We start from the raw sequence: 24,973 nt of genomic DNA on the forward strand, positions 1-24,973 counted from the left end.
GTGATAGAATCAGTGGGAAGAGCTGAGAGATAATGAGTTACATTGCTATAAGAGACTGATGAACATGAGGTGGTGTGTACAGAGCTGCAGGTGGTGACAGTAGTGGTCACGGTCATATTAGGGACGGGGCCCATGATCCTGCCCTGCTCTCAGGAAGTGACGCGTTTCTCTGGCCATCTGTCTACACACTAATCCCTGCAGTGCTTTCACATATTACTGCCTGGCTTATCGCCCTGGCAACAAGCCTTCAATCCTTACTCTGTGTTAGAATCATGTGACTGGGGGACGAGGGGCGGGGTTAGATATGGAAATGGGAAGAAGCATGTGCACACGCACACACACACACACACACACACACACACACACACACACACACACACACACACACACACACAGACACACACACCATTCACCATTTACCATTCTGATAACAGCAGATGATTGCAGAAGACAAACAGATAAGAAAACAGTGTGTCTCATTTCCAAGCCCAGGGTTGCCATGTATGTTTTTTAATCCGTACATTAACATCACTTGGGAATCATTTCAGGATATTTTTTCATGATTAATTAAAAGATTATCCACTGACTGGATAAACCATAGATGTTAGATAATGGATTTTTTTATTTCAACATTTCTTAAAAGTAGCAGGATTCAGTCAAAGCACAAAATAATAGGGATCTTTGTTTTTGTATACTTTTTTGTAATCTTATAAATATTCATACTCAGGTACAATTAATGAATGTGAACAATACGTATATTTTAGGTTGGTAATAATCAGATAATTACTGAGAATTACTGTAAAATGTACAGATCTGACTGGTCAGAAGGTGGTCATTTAAAGAACCTTTCACACATACAGCATCAAAGCTACATGACTTCCAGGTACATGAGGGACAGCATCTGTTGGTGAATAGATGTGTTTGTGTCCAGTGATGAGACAAAGTTCAGAGACATTAAACTTCATGTAAATATGGAGTGAAGATCGTAGAGCGACGTGATCTGTGGTAAAGATCCTATGATGCCTTCTATCATATAATGTACGTGTACGTCGATGTATTTTATACAAACAAAAAATCTCCATCCAGAATCTTTCACTTAAACAGAAAAGTTTCTTTATTAGAGTTTTCACTTCAACATGAGCTCTTTTGACTGAGTAATGAAACCAGACAGGAAATACAGGACGTCCACACATAGGGCAGAGGCAGGAATCAAACCCCAACCCTAATGATACTGACCACTATTACTCTTCTTTAATTCAAATAAATTGCAGTTATTGGAATAATTATTTGGTGTAAGCAGAATAAAATCTCACTCTCATACTCACACACACACACACACACACACACACACACACACACACACACATGAATGTATCATGTGTGGAGAATTTGTGTATATGGGTATTCTTTGTGAGTTTTGTGTGTATATATTCATTCTCATCTGTGGTGTTCAGACACAAGTCTTCACTGTTACTCTTGTCTTGTAACACCAAAAATTCCTGTTGGGATTAATAAAATACTTTACTCAGCTCTTTACTTTTTATTGTGGTTATATTTTATAGAAGAACTGGCAACCCGACACTCTTCTAAACTACTTTGTGTTTAACATCATTAGATATTCATTAAATTAATTAATTGAATACTTTATTAAAATAAAGTCCGATGTCAAGTAAATGTTATGCTGAAGTTTTGCTATTTGATCTTACTTTAACACACACACACACACACACACACACACAGATAGCATTTCCTTTAACATTCAAGGTGTTTAATTCACTCATTATGTACAGTACACGAGTCAGAAACATACATAACTTCATTCAGATATAAAATATCTGTGATCCAAACAACAGATTTTTATTTTCTTCTAAAAATTAGAAACAAGTTACACTGAAGAAATTCTGAAGAAATCCTAGCTAAGGCTATTGAGGAGAAGTTGTGGACGCTACGATCCTCTAGAAAGAAGAAAGCCTTTTTTTAGACTCAGTGTGTGTCAGATGGCTCAGCAAACCTGAATGTTTTCAACGTGTGAATTGTGTGAAGTGTAAAGCGCAGCTGCGTCTGTATTAACAAGTACAGCGGGCTGCCACTTTTACAGCTGTTTGTGACAATTTCATTTCTTGGCTAAAGATAGAAGTGTTTTTTTTGTGGCAGCTTTAGACGGTGAAGTGAAAGCTAGTGAGTATTGTGGACATGTTTGTATGAAGATGTTATTCCAACCCAAAGCTAAAAAATTAACTTGATATTTAAAACTCCAGTGCACATTTTACACAAACCCAAACCCCTATTTATGAATACATATTAATGTCACGACATAACGGTCTCGGTTTCAGACTACCCTTAATGTGCACAATCACCAATAAATCCTGGTTCCAGTATGAAGCCGTAGTGTTTTTAGCACAGATTGTATTTCTTCCTGAAACATGGTGTTAATGATGCTGAAATGCCAGTGCAATAAGTTGCATACAAAAACACCAGCTTTTTCTTTATATGGCTTTAGGGAAAAAGTCAAAATCTTGGATTCTTAAATTCTATCTGTCTCAATATCCTTTAAATGCTCTTGCAGGACCAGTTGGAGTCTTGTGTTGCCAGTGTGGCTAAATGCGACAGCAAAGAAAGCTTTGTTCAGCGTTTTCTCCCTGCCTCGTCTGACCCACCCTCAGGCCCGAGAGCTTCATAAATACATTGCAGTAAAGGTGACTTTTAGGTTCTTTCTCTCATTCATGGTCAGGGTCAGGGGCAGATCCAGGGCCTATAGTGGAAATGAAGGACACTAGGATTGAATACACCCTGAATGAGATGGTCCTTCTCATGATACCAGGAACACATTAACATGCACAATTTCATGCACTTTCATTTAAGGCGATTTACAGTAGGCAACCTACTTCCTGGTATGACATCCAACACCCAGTATAACATCCAACCTGCTACATATTTCCACTATAAGAATTGAGTCCTTCATGACTCTGCACATGAATGAGAATTTAGTGGAAACCAGAGAATCAGCAGAACTTACAGACTATACAGAGAGGAACATCAGGATCAACTGCACCATGCTCACTGCGGAGGAAATGGCTTTTATATTTCTTTATATTATCATAAGAAGAAGAAATCTTTATTTGTCACATATACATTAGAACACAGGAAAATACTTTTTTCACATGTCCCATCTTAGGAAGTTGGGGTCAGAGCACAGGATATGGTACAGCACCCCTGGAGCAGAGCTGGTTTAGGGCCTCGTTCAAGAGCTCAGCCGTGGCAGATTGGTGGTGCTATGTCGCCTTGAACTAATCTATTAAAGGATCAAGACTTGATAGAATCTAGGAATCCAAGTTTTAAAGAATGTTAGCACTTATCGTGGTGTGATCGGCTTCATTTCTTAATTAATGTAGTGATTTCAATTGTTTAGTGATCTTGCTGTTATTTAGCCCTCGTAAAAAAGTATGAATTGGCCTTAATGATATGTCTTTATTAAGTTTGCTACTGTATCATTGAATATGTTTCTAGACCAATGCTCAACAACAATGTTAGAAGTATAGCATTCTGAGATACACACGGAATGCTGTTCAAGTGCCCTATCATTTAAAAAACGGCTTGTTGGGAGGAAGTGATGGAATATTACATTGCTACCCTGGTTACTATAAAGTACCCTGATTTTGAGTGTCGCTCTCTCCATGCCCACCACTTTTTCAGACTGGTAAATGCACAGAAAAGTCAGTTTTCACCAGGTTTCATGGATTAAAAACTTGTTTTAGATCTGCTGAAGAGGACAGATCTGTACTAACAGAACCCAGCACCAGACCAGCAAATGTAAACTCCAAGGAAATCTGTGTGATTGAATATTTTTTACTGGAATGAGAGGCTACATGCTGGATTGTGTGGGTTGTAATTGGAGCACAGAGAGAGAACATTAGTACATCATCATGTCCTTTTTAAAGGGATCAATACGCGGCAGTATAAGATTGTAGACTTCGCATTGTATGTGCTGCGCTTTGTATGCGCCTATAAAACACCGGTGTTTAAACAGTCATATTCAACATCACTGTCCCTTGGCATGGCTGAAAATAAAAATTCATATTTTTTTGTTTGTCTTTGAATGCATTAATACGTGATGCACAACATAGAGATTACAGGTTTTAAAATTGGCCAAAAAAAAAGAAAAAATAAACAATGTGGGTACAATATAATTGGGTACAATCCCAAATGGCTTTTTACTAAGATACATTTGAGTATTAAATGTAGAAAAAGTAAAAACGATGGACCTCTCGAAGTGTCAGATTACAAAAAAAAAAGAACATACCTGAGACATTTTTGCATGTGCAGCAGACATGCTGGTCCACTCAATTCTCTGAACGCTTCATCGACATTATGACCTTCCGTAATAGTAGAAAACATCCTCGCTTCAAAAGCAAAGGACCGACCAGTGGCAGTGATTAAGGTTTATAGTGTCGATCGAACGCTCAGGCTACAAACACATCAATTATGTCTCCAAAACAACATAAAAACAAATCCTATAAAACACTGTGGCAGTGAGGGGCTATAGACATGATAATATGATAAGACAAAATGTCCAATAATCTTCCCAGAAAAAAATGAAAAAATGAAAAAAGAAAGAAAACAGTTTAATAGACAGAACATACATTGATTTTCTTTTTGTTCAAATGATAATATTGCACTTTGTGCATAATTAGTTGTCCAGATTGAGCTTCCTTCATTTTAATTGGTTTACTTTGCCTAACTAACAGAGCAAAAAAGTCTGTTTTCTTTCTTATAAAATAAATTACAAAAGAAGTCGATTCCAGCCACATTCCTTAAAGCATGCATGTATCCAAGCCTATAAATATCATTTATAACCCCAGTTCAAGAATGAAGTTGCATATTACAGTACTTTGGTGAGGGATATATATGTATATAGATAGATATAAATAAATATATTTCCACTCCTCAGGCATATTAACCTCTTTTCTTAATGCAAATGCCCCAAAGCTCTTAACATCACTCCACTTTACAGTACTGAGGTGTTCCCCAAAGGTCTTCAGCATGCCTCCAGACAGTGGAGGTGTATTTCTGCTCTCTACCAGCTTCCAGGACAGATGACTACATGTTTGTGTACCAGTGTTTAATAAGAGTCTGTTTTTTTTATAAGAGTCTGTTTTTTCTTTTATGTTTTTTTATATAGAAATTCTAATAATGCTTCAGGTTACAGGATGAGGCTGACATCCCTTTTAACTATGTATTTGATTTCCACTTCTAGAAGTCGTAGGTCAGTGGTTTTACAAGTACTATAATCTCTAAAGGTCCATTTGCATAAAATTCCTTACTTACTTAAAGCGCAGATAAGAAAGTAACTGTCACATTATGAAACCTTTGCTTCATCTTACGTTTATGGCTAAAAATAATTTGAAATGAAAGTTTTGTAGTGACTCTTTAAAGCTGTTCTTTTCTTTAAACGCTCTTCTTTTCACTGTTGACTTTTGTTTAAATTGTTAATCAGACCATTGAAACTAAACGAAATGTGAAAATCATCCACGTTTTGACCCTGACATCGTTAGCCAAAGCCACTTATGTAAAAATAATGTACATCATTGCATGTGATTGGATTCACAGAAGTCGAGCTGCTAAAGATTAGAAAACCTTTTTTTAAATCGTTTTGTTTTTCGTTTGTTCGAACATTAATCATGTTACACGATATGATGAACCTGTTCTAGATACTTAAATGTACATACATAGATGTATGAAGCCGCAATCAGAAAAGATTCAGAATCTTGTGGCATACTTTAATCTCATACACTATCTTGTCCTTGTATTATATTATTCTGCATTAACAGACAAGACAAGCATCCAGACTCCTTTTTAATGGCACCTTGTTGGGAGTGAAGTTTTTTCTAAATGCCTTAATTTGCTTATTTAAAGTCTAAATAGCACTTAGCACTCTAAATAAGACTTTACATAAAATGTATTTACTTAACTTTAATCCTGACCTATAATAGGAGGTACTCTACTATGTTGGCATCTTTAGACCTCATCTGCACTAGCATAAGATTTCCAACTAATCACCAAAGCACTGGATAAGAGCGACTGCCAACGTGTTAAAAAGATCTTTGTCTGGCTTAGGCCATATTTTCAGAAGCTCAGAGGGAGAGAGAGCAGAGATCCAGACCATCTGGTGGTTCCTGAAGACCAGATTAGGAAAACACCTCAAAAATGAAAGTACAAAGAACATCAATACAAATCAATTCAAAAGTAACGTATTTGCATAAACTCTGTTTTTCTTTTTGTATTTAAAACACTCATAAAGGTAGTAGAAGAAGAGACCGAGGAGAGGAATTGGCTTTAATCACAACCGGCTGAAGAAAAGCTCACTTAGGGAAGCAGCTGGTGAGACTTTAATGTTTCTCTCATAATAGCCCAATTACTGGGTGGTTGGTTGCTCATGGCTCGTCTGGCTGTAAGTGTAACGTCCTTCAATTAGAAGCATGAAGGAACGAGAGAGAACCATAAAGTCAATAAGGTGCTCAGAATAGGTAGTAAGGTTAGTTTTCCAGCTTTCTCTCATCTGTTCCTCTAATAAAGTCAGAGCTTTAAATAATTTGTCTGTTTCTTTCAGTGTCATTTAACAGTAAAGAAGGCAAAAGCACTTGGTTTTCCAGCGAATACTAACGTGAGTCAAATTCACCTTATATCTCTCATCATACAAAAAAACACCATGTTTCCTTTTTGTTGTATTGATTCTCAACAAATGTTGGTTTAACTGCTGCAGTAGAAACAGGAACATCTGAACTAATAATGTTTAAATATTGTCAATAAACCCGTTCTGACTTTTTAATCCCATTTATTTCTGTATTTTAATTAAAGTGGGTCGACCTTCTAGTGGCTGCAGATCACGAGCTGAAACAACTCACAAGCTGAGTTATGGCTAGATTGCAGCTTTTGTTGCTCCAAACCTAAACAGATTTTTTTCAAAGAGGCTTGTGTGTGTGACAAAAAAGAAAAAGAACATGTGACTGTCTCTCGCTCTTTTTTTCCTCTGACTTTCTCCTGGCAGTTTTCCGCCAGTCTGTGGTTTGTCTCCACGCCTACGCTAGTGCTCACTATCTGTGGAGTCCATGATCAAGCACTTAAACTCCAGTGTTGATAATATAGACCAAAGTGTCTCATTGAAATGTTAGCTCTGAGTGTGTGTGTGTGTGTGTGTGTGTGTGTGTGTGTGTGTGTGTTTGCTGCATGAATATAGGACACCTTATACCTTGTTTTAATACCTTGGATTACCAATGGCTCAGACACACACACACACACAAAGACACAAAATTTTCTCAGCTCTAAGTAAGGACACTAAAACATGGAGTGATCTTGAGTGTTGTCATTCCATTCCATCTTTATCTCCACTAAAGGCTAAGGAGTCTCTTTAGAGCAGTCGAGCTTGTGCGTGTCATTTCGTATAGACGTAACCCTCAAGGCTGCTTCTGTGTCCTCTACGCTCTTGTCTCTTTGGCTAGTGAACTAAACGAAATCTCACTGAAAGAGCATTATCAGCAGACCCCTTCCCAGAGTGAGTTTCTCTCTCTCTCTCTCTCTCTCTCTCTCTCTCTCTCTCTCTCTCTTTCTGTATTTCTCTCAGCCGCTCTCTCCCCCGTCTCTCTGATAAACAAGGTGCAACCTGTACATGCATGATTCCTCCCTTTCTTTTCTTCTAAAAGGCATGCAATTCAAAACACGCCACAGACGGACAAAAGCTAATCGCCAAATAAGAAAAGCTCCCTCACAACAAAACAAACACATTTCTTCTGCACAACAGAGTGTGCGTCATAAACATGCCTTTTTCAACGTCATGCCTTTACAACATCTCTCTTTTTTCTTAGAAACGATGTACTGTATCAGAAAGAAAAAAATCCAAATAATTCACTAAGAGTGATTTGTATATAGGAAATCTCTGAATAACGTCATGATGATGAGCTTCATCTTATCTCGTGATAAAGTGAAATCATTCTACATTTATAATAATTTGGTAACTAAATATCGAATTATATATTTATATTTATATATAGCTGAAAAGTCATTTAAAATCATGGCACTAAATAGTATCATAAAGTATAATGTTAAAAGCATTTTTACTCCTTTCTTTGTGCACATTTCTCTTCTCGTTCTTTTTTTTCTGATATGTTATGTAGGGAGGACAGACTGAGACAGAGAGAGGACATCCCGGGGGCAGAACACTGTGATATAAAGGTGCCATGATGAAGTTTACATGAAGTAGACTGGGAGAGAAGAAAAGGAGTGAAGAAGCAAAAATCTGCTAAATATCTGTTTAGACACCTCCATTGTTTTCTTTAGCACGACTCACTGACAAAACCGGGCATAAACAGTCATTTTCTTCTATGACTATGATCCATCGCAGGAACAACGCTCTCCTGCTATCTCAAGCAATTCATTATTATTTTTTTCTACAAACTAAGAGGAGTAGATTTAAGGTGATCCAAGACATTGTCGTTCCTGTACATGGAAGTCTGTCACCTTCCCCTGACGGCTCTTCCGCTCTTCTGTCCTCTCCCAGACCTCGTATTTATTCTTGAGACTCTCCAGAAACAGAATCTCTCTTTCTCATGCAATATCACAACACTATATAACATATGGGAATGGAGTGGTTGGTTGGTGGAAATGGGGTGTGGTTTGGTAAGGCTACTCCCTATCCCTTACTATCAAATATTAAACCTCTGACTCTGTTTGAAAGATCAAACGTAGGCTGATTCGCTGGACTGGGTCCTGCCCATGTTGGGAGGCTGTGACAGATGTGCCATGTCCTTCTTCCGGATCTCACAGATAGACTTGCGTCGTGCCTGGACACCCCGGATGGCCGTCTTGATCTTCCTCCAGCCGAGGTGGTTGAGCTCGGCCAGGTTGAGCACCACGCAGATGCCGCTCACGGCGAACATAAACACCAGGAAGACTGTCTTCTCGGTGGGGCGCGAAACATAGCACTCCACTTCTTTTAGACATGGATAGCGATCACACTCAAAAATGGCTGGTACGCTGAAGCCATACAAGAAGTACTGTCCTGCGAGGAAGCCGATCTCTAAGGCATTACGGAACACCACCTGGATGACGTAGAAACGAGAAATTCCTTCTTGCCGACGTACTTTGGAGCTCTTGCTGTGGGTGATACCACGTGCTACATTAGGGATCTCTTTGACCTCTAGGCAGTCAGGCTCATCTTTACCACCGCTGCTGTCTGGGTGCTGCACCAAGATGCCGTTGACATTGCGTACTTTGCGAGTGCTTTCTCGGGTGTAGTCCTTTTCCATGATTGGGTAGAGGAAGGAATAGCGGCGATCGCGCTGTTTCGCCGACTGGTGCACAGAGTAGGTGATGAAGCACAGACTCGGCGTGCACACCAGGATGATCTGAAACACCCAGTAGCGAATGTGCGAGATGGGGAAGGCCTTGTCGTAGCAGGCCTGATTGCACCCGGGCTGAAGGGTGTTACACAGGAACATTGTCTGCTCGTCCTCGTATACCGTCTCACCCACGATGGCTACAATGAGGATCCGGAAGATCACGACCACCGTCAGTAGAATCCTGTAGAAGAAAAAAAACGAACGGGTGGGAAAAACATATTAGAAAAGCATATGAAAGCAAAATAAAGGCTTCCGCTGACGTAAATCTTTTCACTCACATGTTAATTAGCCATATTTGTGCTATGCAAATGAGTCTTTTTGCCGCTCATGCTTTTCATGGCCGTTTCTGCTCGTTCAATGAAGTAGCCTATTTAGAAAGTGAGGGCTGACGTAGCCACGCACTCAGCCACTAATTATAGCAGCGCCTTCCGTGCCATTAAACCCTGTTTATACGGGTAACCTTCATCAGCGAATTTCAGAGCAGATGTTTCGTTTCATTTACGCATGATTGCGGACAGTTCTGTTCTTTCTCTCTATAACAGTGTGTATGTAGCACACCTTGATAAGTGCATAACTATCTCTGTTTAATGTGTATAAGAAGTGTTAGCATGTATACTTTTATATATCAGAAGTATGATAATGCCAATGTTTATAACTCGGTATCCACCCAGTCTATGTACATTACATACCCGTGCCACAAATGAAGCATGCTGATACAAAACAAAGCAAAAATGATCTTTTTCTATTTATACTATATATATTGCATTATTCAGGTGCAGCTGGTATGAATGAGCTAGCAGGTATCTACAATGGAAGCCTTTCCAGAACTAAGCACAACAGCACCATCAATGGCCATAAAAAATAAAAATAAAAATACACAGAATGGTATGACGTAGCAACACAAGAGCTGCTTTGTTTCTTTCTAGCTCAGACTGTTGATCCATCCTGTCCAAATAACAAGCTTTTCCCCCTTATTTATCCTTTTTGTCCTTTTTATCAGAGGCCAAAAAAGGAATTTGCACCAGTTTCGTGATGTTCATATCCAGCATTGAATGTCTTTGTCTCACTCCACAGTGGTGCTTAATGCTTCATACTGTATGAAAGTAGACACTTTGACTTTAGGAATTTGTAGGTTTTCTTCAGTATTTCTATACAGAAATATTTTCATAGAAACAGATTCAAATATTTTCACACAAATTCAAAGTAATGGTGGAATTAAACCCATTTCTGCTCTCTGAGTGCATAAGCTTCTAAAATGCAAAGGTGTTTATCATCACCCAGTAAATTTCTGTGTAAATTTATTCCTACAGACATAAACACATCTCACACCGACAGTCCTGACTCACTTTATATCAGACTTGTGATGATAAAATAATTCACTTGTTTATGCGGATTGAAAATCCGTTTTTATCAGCACACCGGATCACCAGTGCAAGGGGAAAAGCTTGTTATACTGGACAACCAGTGTACTGATAAAAATATTAAAGTGCTTTTGGAGGAGAAACTGTTAAAAATGATTTTAACATGTTTGATATTTGGAGGAATCACAGCATGAAGCCAGTTGGGCTTTAATGTCTTCTTGATGTCTTTTTGATGTGATCCACATTATTGTTATGAAGCCATCAATGAAACCTGGTGAAATAAAACATTACATTGTTCAATCCTAAGAACTTCATTGTTCAAGCTATATATAAATAGTATTTTTTTAGATAAATGTAATATCATGATCATCCATCACTGTACAATATAAAATGTACAAGTTCTTTTACTTTCTTTACTGTATGTAGAGATCTGGTTGTTAAAAACGGGAGCCAGCTGCCCTTTCGCCGTATGTGTGAAGGTGTTAAATAAATATGCAATTCATTTGGACAGAACTCTTGCTTTATAATCCAATTCATAATGGATTTGCATTCCAGCTGTGTGGTCAAAGAGGACAAGGAATAATCTGCACTAAATCACACACAGTTACACAGCGATGTCCAGCTTTAGGGGGTTTGTGTGTGGGGGACAATCACTTCCTGAAATCTGGATTCTGGCCAAATTCAAAACAGCTTCTTGCTGGTAGACACTTAAGAAATGAGACTTATAATTCTGTACACAGTTATAAACACAAACAAGGGGGAAATTGTGAAAGCAAGAATGAAAGGTCATTTATAAGGTATTTCTAAGGTATTTATGCAGGAATGGGAGTGCGCACACACACACACACACACACACACAAACACACACACACATGCGCACAAGGGAGATTAAATAAAACAAAATCTCATCAAAAAATGAATTATATAATATGTCCACAAGCAAACATTTAATCTGAACTGGAGCCAGTAGAGAGATTCTTGCAGTTATTTTAATGCCATCCAGTAGCTTTAGATTATCCATTGTTCCAACCCCCACCTACTCTTATCTTTTCATGAGCGTCTCTTTCCCCCTTTATATCAAGCATGTGATCATTTTTAGCATTTACATTTACATGGTCAGTGAAAAAAGGAGTCATGATGAAAAGTCAGTGTGTGCTGTTAGATTTCAAGAATTATTTCTACACAACCATTTGGCTTTTTATATTTTTTACTAAAAATTCACTGACAGTAAAGAAGTTAGAAAGTGATGACACATAAATCAATCATTCTACAGAAAGTGCTTTTTGGTGTTAAATTGCTGCAGAAGTTTTGCATGCTGTTGCAGTATATTGCTGAAAATCTGTCGACTGACATCATGATTTATTTTATTCACTGATGGAGACTGTAGTGTGTGCAGGAGAAAGAGAGTAATGATGCTAGTCACCCTGTAGCTACTTCCTCAGGAGAAAAGAGGCGATAGGAGTGCAGGAGAGAGGGAGACTGGGGTGGGTGGGGGGTGGATAAGGGATTTACCCACAACTCCATACTCTTTTACACCCATCTCTCTGCGCCTGTTGCCACGGCAACAGCACAGGGCAGAAAGAGAGCAGGAGAACAAGAGAGGGAGGTCGGCATGAGCCGAAGCAGTTACTGTATGAGATAACGACTGGCTACTGAAGGACCTGCTGCTTTTTCACCCACCAGCTGCCTGAAATGGTGGTAGATGAGAATTTGCACACCTGATATTGACTTATTTATATCCATTGGTGCCTAATATGAAAGCACTCAGGCTTTAAGACAATCACTGGCACCCCTTTTTGTGCAGCCACCCATGAAATTAAATTCTGTTCAGTGTAATTACATGCCATGTCTCAAAGGCAATGGGTTACTAAATAGAAAAGGATAAGACAAAAAAAATGTACACAATTCATATATGTTAAAAGAGGAGGTTACGACACTAATAGGGTTTCATTTACTGTCTGATAAAGTTGCAGTCTGGGATGTTCATGGTCAAGCTGTAGGTGCCATGTCAGCATTGGGATTTTCTTTCTATATTCCATTGAATTAGCTTTGTATGGCGGTCATCGGGTAAAAAAAGTCATGAACATAAGAATGTATGTAGAAAATGCAAGAACAAAAATCAAGAAAACAGCAATGGAACAAGTACTGATCAAAAACACACCAGCAAATAAAAGATTTCCTGTAATTATGGAGAGGAAATGTTCTTTGGTCTGATTAACCGTCTTCCTTTAGGCAGGTTCCTTATGGTTCATGTTAATGTTGTGAAACTTTATCATCAGTAGATTTATTTATTCTCATTTGTCTCTATGAAATATTCTGCAGCTCTTGAATTTTCCTCTCAAACAGATTTAGACCCGATAAACAACATTTTCTCATTTTTTACGGTGTTTTTGATTTTGTTCTGTGTTTTCTCACAGTTCAATGGTCTAGAGTTTAATCTCAAACTTGGGTTTTTACTGCAATTGAAATCACAAGGAAACTCTTATTTGAAATGATGTTGCAGTTGTGACTATGAATGAGTTTTGATTCATTAGATTAGAGCATCGTGAAGAAGAGTCTGTGGCTCCGTCCTCAGCTCAGGTTTCCATCTGTGTGAAGATTCACATGTACATGTACACACTGTGAGATTCCTCTGGGTTTACCAGGTTCCTGCCAGCTGCTAACTACATACTGTACCAGTAGGTAGATTAGACTGATGACCTGGTGTATATTTGATGCGTCCCTCCTGGGGAAAGGTTCTGTATCCACCAGGACCAGTAACAAATGAATACTACTGATGACTGATCAGAATCATTTCTTCTCTTTTCTCTTTTCATTTGTTTTTGATCTGTTGTTGTTTCTATTTAGGATACAGATGCTGTAATTAAATGTACCCCTGAATATTTCTTCCTAGTATGTGATACTTTTCAATCTTAAATCAGCTCTTAAATGCTCAAAACACAGTTGTTTGGCTGCACCGTTGGCTTTCTAAATCAGATTCTAAATTTTTTTCCAGTACATTTTTGTCAGTGAAGGATATGAAGCAAACCTCGGTGTCCCTGTTGTTCATCTGCTTGAATAATTGACTTTTATGCCTTCATAGTGTTCACAGATTCCCAGCCCCTGGCACTGAACCCTTTTGTCGTTGTTTTTCAGATGTGACTTTGGAACAAGCTCCAGGACAGTGGAAGGTTCATCGTAATCCAGATTAATCCACCTCAAATCTGACATGCTGGTCTAAGAGCCGTGCAATAACAATTACATCCACAAACATTAATGTACTTAACCACCTTTATTAAGAATAAAGACATAAAATGTTATTACAGTTATAAAATGTACCCTATTGTGTGTGTGTGTGTGTGTGTGTCTGTGTGTGTGTGTGTGTGTGTGTGAGTGTGTGTGTGAATTGTTTTTTAGTGTTTATAACTATATTCTGTAATATCAGTTCATAATCCTAATTTTTGGTGTCACCCAGAAAAAGTTATTTTTTGAGTCTCACCACATTTCTTCTTCTATCTCTTTAGGTCTGTTTATACATTTGTGTATAATTGCTCTGTGTCCATGTCTATTGTTAAACGTTTCAGTTTAATTCCATGTGCCTAAAGTGTGCATTAATCATCTGTATACAGTGAAATACTTCAGCTACCGTTGTACTCTCCTTAACACAAAATATGAGCAAACTGTTAACATTGAATACAGATAAAAGACCAGATTATTAACATGCGCTGAGTGAAAATAATAAAGAATTGTTAACAATGTATGCAATCAAAAAGTGACATAAAGGGAGACAAGTACACAAAACAAGGACTCATTTCTATTCATTAATTCTAAGCAAATAAAAAATTAAACATTGTAAACATTGTAGTTCACATTATATGGGAGATGTTCCAGAAATAGCACAAGGACAGTGTGATATTAAGTCTGATATCAGTTCTAACCATTAGTCTGATGTAAATGATACTATAGAAATAAATCTGAACTGATTTTGGCTTTAACTGTAATCTGTAATGAGTGAGAAGAACACTGTATTATGTGTTTGTGTGAATATTGGAATGTAAATGTGTGTGTGTGTGTGTGTGTGTGTGTGTGTGTGTGTGTGTGTGTGTGTGTGATATTGATACACAGATACACACTTGCTTGTACACAGTGAATTGTGTTGGCACAATTGTTTAATGCCTTGTAAATGTGTGTGTATGTGCTAGTTTATGGAAACTGAGGAATCTCCTAATATAGGACTTTCTCCTACTACATTAAATATAGCTGCTCTCTCTCTCTCTCTCTCTCTCTCTCTCTCTCTCTCTCTCTCTCTCTCTCTCTCTCTCTCTCTCTCTCTCTCTCTCTCTGTATGTGTGTGTAGGGCTGACCATCTGGCTGTTAAAGTGTTGTGTATCTCTGTGCATATGAATCACTCGTGAGAGGTCATGTTGGTGGTGTTGAACGTCTGTGTGTGAGTTTGTGTTTGTTTTCTGCTTGTGCCTTCCAAAGGAGGCGATCATCTGTGTATGACAATGCAGCATGCGTGCACACACACACACACACACACACACACACACACACACACACACTGATGTTTTTTGTTTAAACATAACAAAATCATTATAAATTTGTTATAAAGAGAATAATAGTTTAGTCTTTGAGAGTTAATAGTCTGTTTAATCCACTAGCTTTCACACATTTTCACTCTTTGGCTTATGTTTACAGCTCCAGTGACAGCCTATAACTCTGAACACACACACATGCACACACACACACTCACACGCGCACACACACACTATGTAGTGCCTAATGGTGTTGGACAACTAATCAGAAGGTTGTGACTTCCACCAAGCTGCCACCACTGTTCCCCTGAGGAAGGCCCTTAACCTCAATCACTCAGTTGTATAAAAAATAAGATGTAAGTGTCTCTGGATAATTGCGTCTGCCAAATTCAGAAGGTTAAAGTTTTTATTCCTCTTGTTTGACAGCAATTTGCTAAATGATTCTTCTGATATTTTTTTAATCACTTTATAGTTACATTAAATGTTGTTTCTTGAGTCTCATTATGATGTGGCATTTTATGAGCTATTTACCAGAAATTTAACAAGAATGCATCTTATGTACACTGTGAATATAAGAATTTTAATAAAATATATATATTTTTGCACAGTTATGCTCCAAAACAATTTCTTCAAGATGAAGAAATGCTGAGTGACTTTACTGAGCTCATGTCCTCTCTCTGCTCGTTCTACAATCACATTTAGAAGAGAGCTTGCTGTGGAATTATTTTAAACTCTTAACAACATAAGTGCAATTAAAATGCTGACTGAACTCCCAGGTGAGAGATGGATAAACAAGCGATTAGCTGCAAAATAAACTTCTTTAGCATTGGTGTGCCTTATTTCATTGATTTTTTTGAAACCCTCAATAATTCTGAATGTTTTCTCTTGGCTTCAACACGGGTTTCACCTGTAAAGACTACAATTTTTTTAAAAAGTTAAACCTACATACATGGCACTTTTACCCATTCCATCCCATTTATAACTTCACTTTATTGTGACATTTAATCCTAAAAATTCAAAAATCATATTTTTTATTGTAATGATGTCTTGTCTTTTATCATGCTTGAAATTCTTTCATTAATTATATATTAATGTACATATAAGTGTCTTATTCTTTTACCTGAACATGTTCACAGGTTCTAAGAAATATTTGGAATATTTGGTCCAAGTCACATCTTCATAAATCATGGGGAAATATAATAATAAGCCATTTTAGTTCTATATTTTTCTCTTTTTTTTTTTTCAAATTATTTAGTAATATTAATGTAAAGTTTTTTTTTCTTTGTAATTCTCTGTTACCTGAATTATGAATACACAGAAAATAAAGGTTCATTCATTCATTCATTTTCTACCGCTTATCCGAACTACCTCGGGTCACGGGGAGCCTGTGCCTATCTCAGGCGTCATTGGGCATCAAGGCAGGATACACCCTGGACGGAGTGCCAACCCATCGCAGGGCACACACACACTCTCATTCACTCATGCAATCACACACTACGGACAATTTTCCAGAGATGCCAAAGTTTGTGTTTTTTATTCCAAAAATATCCCCCAACCCTTTTACTTATTAAACCATTGTGAACGAAAGGACAACTGAAAGAAACTAGAACATTGTGCGATGGTTTAACACATTTTTAAATGTATAAATGGATGATTTCTTAGATTTAGTTTACAATAATTTTCCAATGTTAGAAAGGTGGATAAAGCCACAGGTTCTGTTATTTTTATATAAAGAAGACGTTCTGTTGTAGGTTTTTTTGTTGTATTTCTAGAGCAGTTTTAACATTGATGCCTTTGACCTCTGTGCAGAGATCTCAACTTAGATGATCCTGTAAGCAGTGAAGGGTGAAACAGAGTAAGACAGATGTACTGTAAAGGGAAAGAAAAGATAGTAAAAGGAGCACGAGCAGATAAAGTGCACGAGCAGATAAATACATGTACTCATGAGATTATAACTGAAAAACAATATATAATAAGATTCATGAAAGACTAATCATCTGACTGGATGGATGAATGGATGGATGGATGGATGAATGGCTCAATAGAAGCATAAATTCCTTTTTGTTTTTTATGATTCTGGAAACCTACTGTGATTGCTGTTTATATTCTTATGAATGTCAGCCAAGTTGGAGCCAAATTCACCGCTAGTATGCAGTAGTAGTAGTTTTTAGTGGTAGTTTTCTATTGCAGCTTAACATGCGCAAACATTCTTATAACAGCTTGTCAATCTAGGAGCACTTCGATACAAACACTGAGGTTCCAAAAATGAACTGGATATCAGTTTACACAGAGGTCTTAGTTAATTACCAAATTAACCAATCAGTCCCTCAAGGAGAAATTAATGCAAAATCAATTAAACTGTGATATTTTGAGGAATTTTAAAATTTTAAAACAGATTTTCTGCAGATTTGGGCCAAGACATAATTTGTGACATCACAACATGCATTCAGTCAAAGCCCTGTTTGATTCATGTACATTTAAAATGAAAACAGATCTCAGAGAAAGTTATTACATGGTAGAAAAGCTGCAGTGTGTTTAGCATTTCTGGCTACAACAATCACAAAACTCCTCAAAAACCTGAAGGAACCGATCAGTTCACGGCTTCCACAAGGATCCAACAGCCATATACTTTACAAAACAACTATTATTTGTATCTAAATAAACATTTTAATTATTAATACTGCAACAGTCAGGTAGCATCGCTAATCACATGGCATTCGCTTTAATACATTAACCCTAACCCTAGGATTTTTTGATTGTCTATGCTGTATGACTGTGAATACTAATATAATATTCAGATTAAATAGATAATGTGTTCAAATTGGTTAAAAATATATAGATAAGAATAGGAGAAAACACTATTCTGTTTTATAATCAGAAAGGTTTGCAGAAAGGTTTGGTTTTATTTGGCTGAGACTTGCGATGTGCATTGATTTAAACCATGCCCACTTTTTGGTTTTTAATCCAAATACACATACAAATATTTGGTCCCTGATGCACCAGAGGCAGGATCCTGTGCTCTTATCACCACAGCACAGGTTTGAGTCCTGGGCAGGGAACCAACACAGACACTGAGGGGTTAATTCTCGATGCCCGGTCCCAAGCCCACATAAAATGAGTTGCATCAGTATCCATTGTAAAACCTGTGCAAAATCAAACATGTGGATCAGATGGTCCTCTGTGGTGACCCTGAACAGGAAGCAGCTGAAAGCAGAAGAAGGACAGACGGGAATGTTTGGAGCACTAAACAGATACAGGTACACTCACACTGTGATGGTACTACTTTCATTGTAGATTCAACAGTAACGTATTAATTTTATGCATTGCAGATTTATGGAAAAGATTTATTCAGCTCCCTGCTAGCTGACATCTCACAGACTCCAATCCCCAAGAGACACAGTGAACTGCTAGGAAATGTACTGTATGTTGGAGAATAAAATGGTTCTATTGATCTCTTACTGCCTGATGCACTGACCCCAATCAGGTAAAGAAGAAAAGAAATTCTGACATGAGTGTTCCATCCTGTTGTCTGAAAAACGGCACAAATGCTTTTTAGAAAATGGCCTCTTTAGAGGATCATCAGTGCTTTAAGATTAGCTATTCATTACAGACAGGTTAGCATTGTTTGAAAGACTTGGATCTCATCTGCAGTGACTAATGGATATATTAATCTTCCTTTAAATAAACATTAAACCTTGAAGGCTGATCTCCATTTTAGGTTCCAGAAAAAGACCTACTGCTAGACTCCATTACAGAAAAAACAAATCCATTTACATATTTAAAAAAGAGAAACTGTCCTTTTAAGTTCTAAGCTGCCATGAGCTGTATCTGCTTTTTCAAGAAATATAAAACCACATCCTCTTTGTGTGATCCCTTGTTCCTGTCATTAAATTTCAGAATGGAAACGAGGGTGTAAATGAAAAAAAAAAAAGCTTTTCTAGTTGTAAATTAATCCTCACACAGTTGTATTTATATCATTTACCAATTGATATTTTAAGCTTGCTCTTCTGCGCTTCTGCTCTTCTGTCCCTAAAATGGCAAAAACTAGGTTGAATTTATGCTTTCCAGAGAAAATCTCTCTCTCTCTCTCTCTCTCTCTCTCTCTCTCTCTCTCTCTCACTCTCTCTCTCACTCTCTCTCTCTCTCTCTCTCTCTCTCTCTCTCTCTCTCTCTCTCTCTCTCTCTCTCTCTCTCTCTCTCTCTCTCTCTCACTCTCTCTCTCACTCTCTCTCTCCCCCATCTCTCTCTCTCTCTCTCTCTCTCTCTCTCTCTCTCTCTCTCTCTCACTCTCTCTCTCTCCCCATCTCTCTCTCTCTCTCTCTCTCCCTCTCTCTCTCTCTCACACACACACTCTCTCTCTCTCTCACTCTCTCTCTCTCTCTCTCTCTCTCTCTCTCTCTCTCTCTCTCTCTCTGTTTTTTTAGGAAGCTGACTAGATTCAGCCTTGAATTCCCTATTATAGACATAAACCTTCTTCAGAATTCATCCTGAACCAAAAGGACTGTTATAAATCTCACCACACAGACTAATCCTATGTCATGAGAAACAGTATTTATGAATAATAAAGAATTTTAAAGGTATGTCATCCACTAGATTCACAAACGGAAATGTCACCTGAAAGATCAGTTTGTAAATAAACCCGGTTTAAAAGCCCACAAAAAACCCTGCTAGATATAAAATGAATTAAGCGAGACGCTATAAAAAGACGCATTGCTAATTATAGTTGCAGGATCGTAATCACGACTGTGCTGGTGCTAGTGATCACAGGAAGCTGATTGCTTGCACTGAAGTACAACTGAACGGTTGTGTGTGTAGAATAATGAATGAGAGATGAGTGAAGTGGAATCATTCTTAACCCAGAAGTGTGTCCTGTGCAACGGTTTGAGCTTCCTGTGCAAATCAGTGTCATGATCACAACAAGAGTGTATTTAAAGGACAAAATGAGGCAATGTAAAAGATGGATGTGGAACAGATGAGCTTATGTTTCAATAAGCAATGAGAGGTCGAAGCATGCACAATTTGTTTTATTGTTATGTTCCTCAAGTTAACGGAGTAGCGTCGGACATCAGTATTAATAGCATTATGTATTGAAGGATCAAAAGTCCATATTTATATTGCTATATAGTACAAGTAGAGAATTTGTAGAACATGATACAAAATGGCCATGACTTCAGCACAAGTGTATTACATGGTTAAGGACACCAACTTCCTTCTGTTTATTTGTGTTTGGACGAATTTCATCAGTCATTTTAAAGATTTAAACAAAATCCCTTTGTTTTTGAAAATGAAGTAAATGAGAAAATTGAATGTTAAAGTAAACAAATAATGGAAAATTCACATAAAAAACTAAATGTAAAAATCACATGTAGACATTAATTATTAGCAAAGAATTACATTAAAAAATAATGAAGGTTAAAAAGTGCTTCTGAAAAGAAAATAATCATTTGGAGAAAAAAATATTAGATCTAAAAAGCATCATGTGGTTACATTTTTTACATATATATTAGGTTGCATTCACATTTTGTACCTGAAGATTTCACTTTTATCCTGTTAACCACTCTGAGTGATGAGAATTCTTACAGCTGTAATGTTTTTTAGCACGGTGCCTTGGAGGTAGTGTTTGCGTTCGATACTAAGTGCACTTAAGATGTCATTTTATTCATTCTGATTGTTTTCGGAATAATTTACCAACATCTTTATTGTATATTCAGGTCTCATTTTCACTCTCATTCTGCCTGTACATTACTCGTATAAATGACTAGCTAGTCAAATCGCTATTCTCTATTATCTGTTAGCAAGTGTGTGCTTGACAACCATATTTTCCCAGTTGCTTAGCAACAGTGTTCTCATGACTTTAATTATTTGAAAGACAAGTGATTTTTCCAATGTCGAAAGCCCAAATTCAGTTCTAGTTCAGTTGAACCTTTGACACAACGATATAGACACTGGCACAAATTTCACGCAGTTGACTAATGAATGTAAAATCTTTTGAATTAAAAACAGTGTGCAACAGCATACAGATAAACCACATCTGTATTAGGAGTGTGTTGTTGCTTAGTAACCATATCCCTATGCTGTATGATTGATGAATATTATAGAATTAGAAGCCAAAGGAAATTGTATGTCAGTGAGATAATGATTGGCTCGAACGATTCCTGAACGATCAATCCTAAATCTTAGATCCTACATCAAGCATGTGGTCCAAAATGACTTCAGTTACCCTTTCTCACTATAGTTCCGAACGGTAATTACTTCCTGTTTATTGTGTTGAAATATATACCCTGCTTTTATCTTGTTATATACAACCACATAAATGTCTTTAATTGTGTAAAGAAACATACTGGAGAAAAATAAAATACGTAGCAGAGATCACTGGTACATACACTCAGCTAGCTTTGCTGTGAGCCGAATATGTCGCATGGGAATCGAACCTAAATACATTTTAAACCAAGGTTCTGTGCATGAATTGTATAGTGGACTGTTTAACTTCTACCATTTACATTGAAACTAAAACATAAAAACTAAGAGAACAGTCCCTACACAGCAACAGCATAGAAACTTCAAGCAAGACAAGTGACAAATTGCTGCTTATTAGTTTGTATGTATGCTATAGAAGGTCATTGATATTTAGCTTCGGATTAATATGAGGCGCTCACAGTATTCTGTTCCCATGCAATTTAGACTTTCAGTGACAAGAAATGGAAAAATAACTGACAGTATGCAAGAACTTGATTATGCATCCATTCATCCATCCATCCATCCATCCATCCATCTATATCCTGTACCATTCCTCCTACACAAGATCGCAGGGATCCTGGAGCATATCCTAGGGCTCAAGTGCGGGACACTTATAACGGTGTCAGTCCAACACAGAACAAACTACAGACAATTTACAGATGCTAATCAGCCTACAGTGTATGTCTTTGGATGGGAAGAATATCCATAGGAATGCACTGGAGGAATGTACAAGAATCAAACCACTGACACTGGACATGCAAAGCAAGTGTATTCTCTAAGCCACAATGTTCTCCAAAGTGCAGAATAGCAGAAAACACAGAATATTATTATTGTTAATAATGTCTAAAAATAGAAATAATAGTTTTTATGTTTTAATTTTACACTTTATTATGGTTTATTGTGGTTGCTAGCTACTTTCATATGTCCGCTTTCATGGATTTTTTAACCAGATTTACATTTTTTAAATCTTATTTTTTTAAATAATTTTATAAATATCTGACATTTATGCTCTATAACAAGGATATTAATAACTTTAGATATTTAGATGAAGGAATTAAAATAAACTCAATGTAGAATGTGTTCTTTGTAATAGATGTCACCTGAGGTCTTCATGTATTTGACACTATTTAAACATTGAGTTAGCAATGGTGTGTGTGTGTGTGTGTGTGTGTGTGTGTGTGTGTGTGTGTGCTCCCCTCATCCTATAGGATTAACACAAAGCCCCACCAGCATATGATAACCCAGCACGTCGCTCTTTCTGCTGTAAGCCACTTTAATGGACCAGAGTCTACAGTAGAAATGCACAGTGTATGTGAGCTGTTTTATTTCATCGCCATTTTAGATGTTGATTCACTGGACATACAGTAGGTCATAGGTGAGACTGCACTGGGGCTCTTACCTAAGCTGAGTATTGGAAATCCATGTGTTCAACCATTAAGTAAATTCTCACAATGTAAAATTGATTAATTTTATAGATGCAATATTCACTAAGTCTAGATTTTTCCTCACTGCTTTTGTAAATTCAATTTCCTTCCTGAGTTGAATGGAGCAAAAGGTTCAAATGGGATGAAATGATCTCTCTCATGATTCTGACACATTCCTCACACCAGGAAGCAAATGGTTTTAGTGCAAACACAAAGAGGTCTTCTTACCTCCCAATCATAGTGGAGTGCTGTTGAACGGCAGCCTCTAGGAGGCGTTCGAGGATGGTCCATTCCCCCATGGCTGGTTACCGGAGGCATCCACTAAATACTACGTACTGCCTCGACGCTCCTCAGACCTCCTCAGGATCCACGAGGCTTGTTCTCTCCTTCTCCCTGTGTCTCTGAGAGTTGAGCAGCAACAGGAGGAAGTGAAGAGTAGAGTAGAAGAGACCTACTATGAGGTCTTCTTGAAGGAGAGCTTCTGAAATCCCATGATGAGAGTCTATGTGATGAAAGCGTGAGCCGAATCTTCACTTCACTTCACTTCACTTCACGCTGACCCTGGATGCCCCTGCACTTCAGACTCGCCCTCACTCAAGCCTTACGCTAAAACACACTCGTCCTTTCTTTCATCTCTTATAATCCATTAGTAGGCATCACGCAATCTCCGTCAGTCACGATGCCTCACATGAACACACGGCAAGTATTAGTTGCTCCACATTTATCTTCTTTCCTGTCTTTAGATGTGTCTATCCAGCTCTGGAAATTTCACTGCTACATCTGCGTCTTTAGATCTTTCTCCCATCCTTCCATCTCTTTTTCTTTTTCAGCCCTTCATTCTTTTTATCCTTTCTCTCTCTACTGCTCCCTCTGACCCTTCTGTCACTACGAGTCTCTCCTCCAGTGCTCTCAAGGCTTCTGCTTTCCTCTCTCTACCCCTCCTTCTTGTGTTCTCCGCTTGCTTTGGCACTGTCACAGTGAGTGAGCGTGGCTTTCCTCTCTCTCCCTCCCTCTATCCCTACTTCCCTCCCTCCCTCCTCTTGCCTAGCTTGCTCTCTCTCTCTCTCTCTCTCTCTCTCTCTCTCTCTCTCTCTCTCTCTCTCTCTCTCTCTCTCTCTCTTGCTTTTAAATATGTTCAGACTGTTCATGTGATAAGCTTCGATTCCCGGGAAACATCTCTACTGCTGTCATTTTCATAGCACTTCTTTCACCTGTTTCCTCCTTCATCACTCTTTTGTTCTCTATCACAAGGTTTGCACGTGTGTCCAGGAGATTAGTGAGAGGAATCACTGCTCTACACCTTCCTCAATCTCTTTTTGTTTATCCACCCCTCCCACTTTCTCTCGCTACCTCTCGCTTCTCTCATCCGAATGCCACCCAAAGCATTCCGTCCCTCCTTTCATCATCAGACGCTGCTTTCACTTCTACATGCCTTTCCTTTGACAGGGATGTGTGGAATGGAAAGAAAGGATGTGCTTACAGCTTAAATGGCAGATCATTTCCTCTAAAATATTTTGGTATTTAGGAATCTGTTATGACAGTAATAAGAGTATTTGGCTTCAGATTTACACCCTTCCCAGTAAATGAGAACAAAACAGAAAACCCGTTTATACAAAACTTTAAAAACAGTGTAAAAATGTGAGTCTGGAAATGCAGCATCCTGCAAATAAACAGTTCAAAAAAAGAACCTGTGCTTTCATGAATTATTCATTCAAAGGTATTTGAAGATAACGCTCTGTATCTGCTTCCTTTGTTAGGGAAACATTTGTAGTTGTGCATTACCATGGAAACACAATCTTTTGTAAAATGTAAATAACTGCATTTATCTTTGTAATGCTTTGTTTCATTGTTAGAAAACTGGAATTCTCTACAATATCGTGTTTTTTTTTTTTTTTATGAAGCACAGCATCTCTAAAGGGGATTTATACAATCAAAGAAACAGAAACCAGGTGTTTGCACCATAATGCAGTGCAATAGTGTGTTTTGGTGAAAATAAGTTCAAAATGCATTACTTGTTTACTTAATAGAATGTATAAAATAAT

At 37.8% G+C, this 24,973-nt stretch overlaps 1 protein-coding gene across 1 annotated transcript; it reads right to left on the reverse strand.

The window, feature by feature from the left end:
* Window positions 1–1,746: 1,746 nt before the first annotated feature.
* Window positions 1,747–23,902, reverse strand: LOC132849794 (gap junction delta-2 protein). The gene is made up of 2 exons (XM_060875669.1): window positions 23,160–23,902; window positions 1,747–9,573 (listed from the first exon to the last, which is right to left on the reverse strand). Exons 1-2 carry the CDS (start codon window positions 23,228–23,230, stop codon window positions 8,730–8,732), a joined length of 915 nt encoding a protein of 304 aa, XP_060731652.1. The 5' UTR covers window positions 23,231–23,902; the 3' UTR covers window positions 1,747–8,729.
* Between the last annotated feature and the right edge of the window lie 1,071 nt (window positions 23,903–24,973).

Source organism: Tachysurus vachellii, chromosome 1 (genome assembly GCF_030014155.1).
Source record: "Tachysurus vachellii isolate PV-2020 chromosome 1, HZAU_Pvac_v1, whole genome shotgun sequence".
NCBI lineage: Eukaryota > Metazoa > Chordata > Actinopteri > Siluriformes > Bagridae > Tachysurus > Tachysurus vachellii.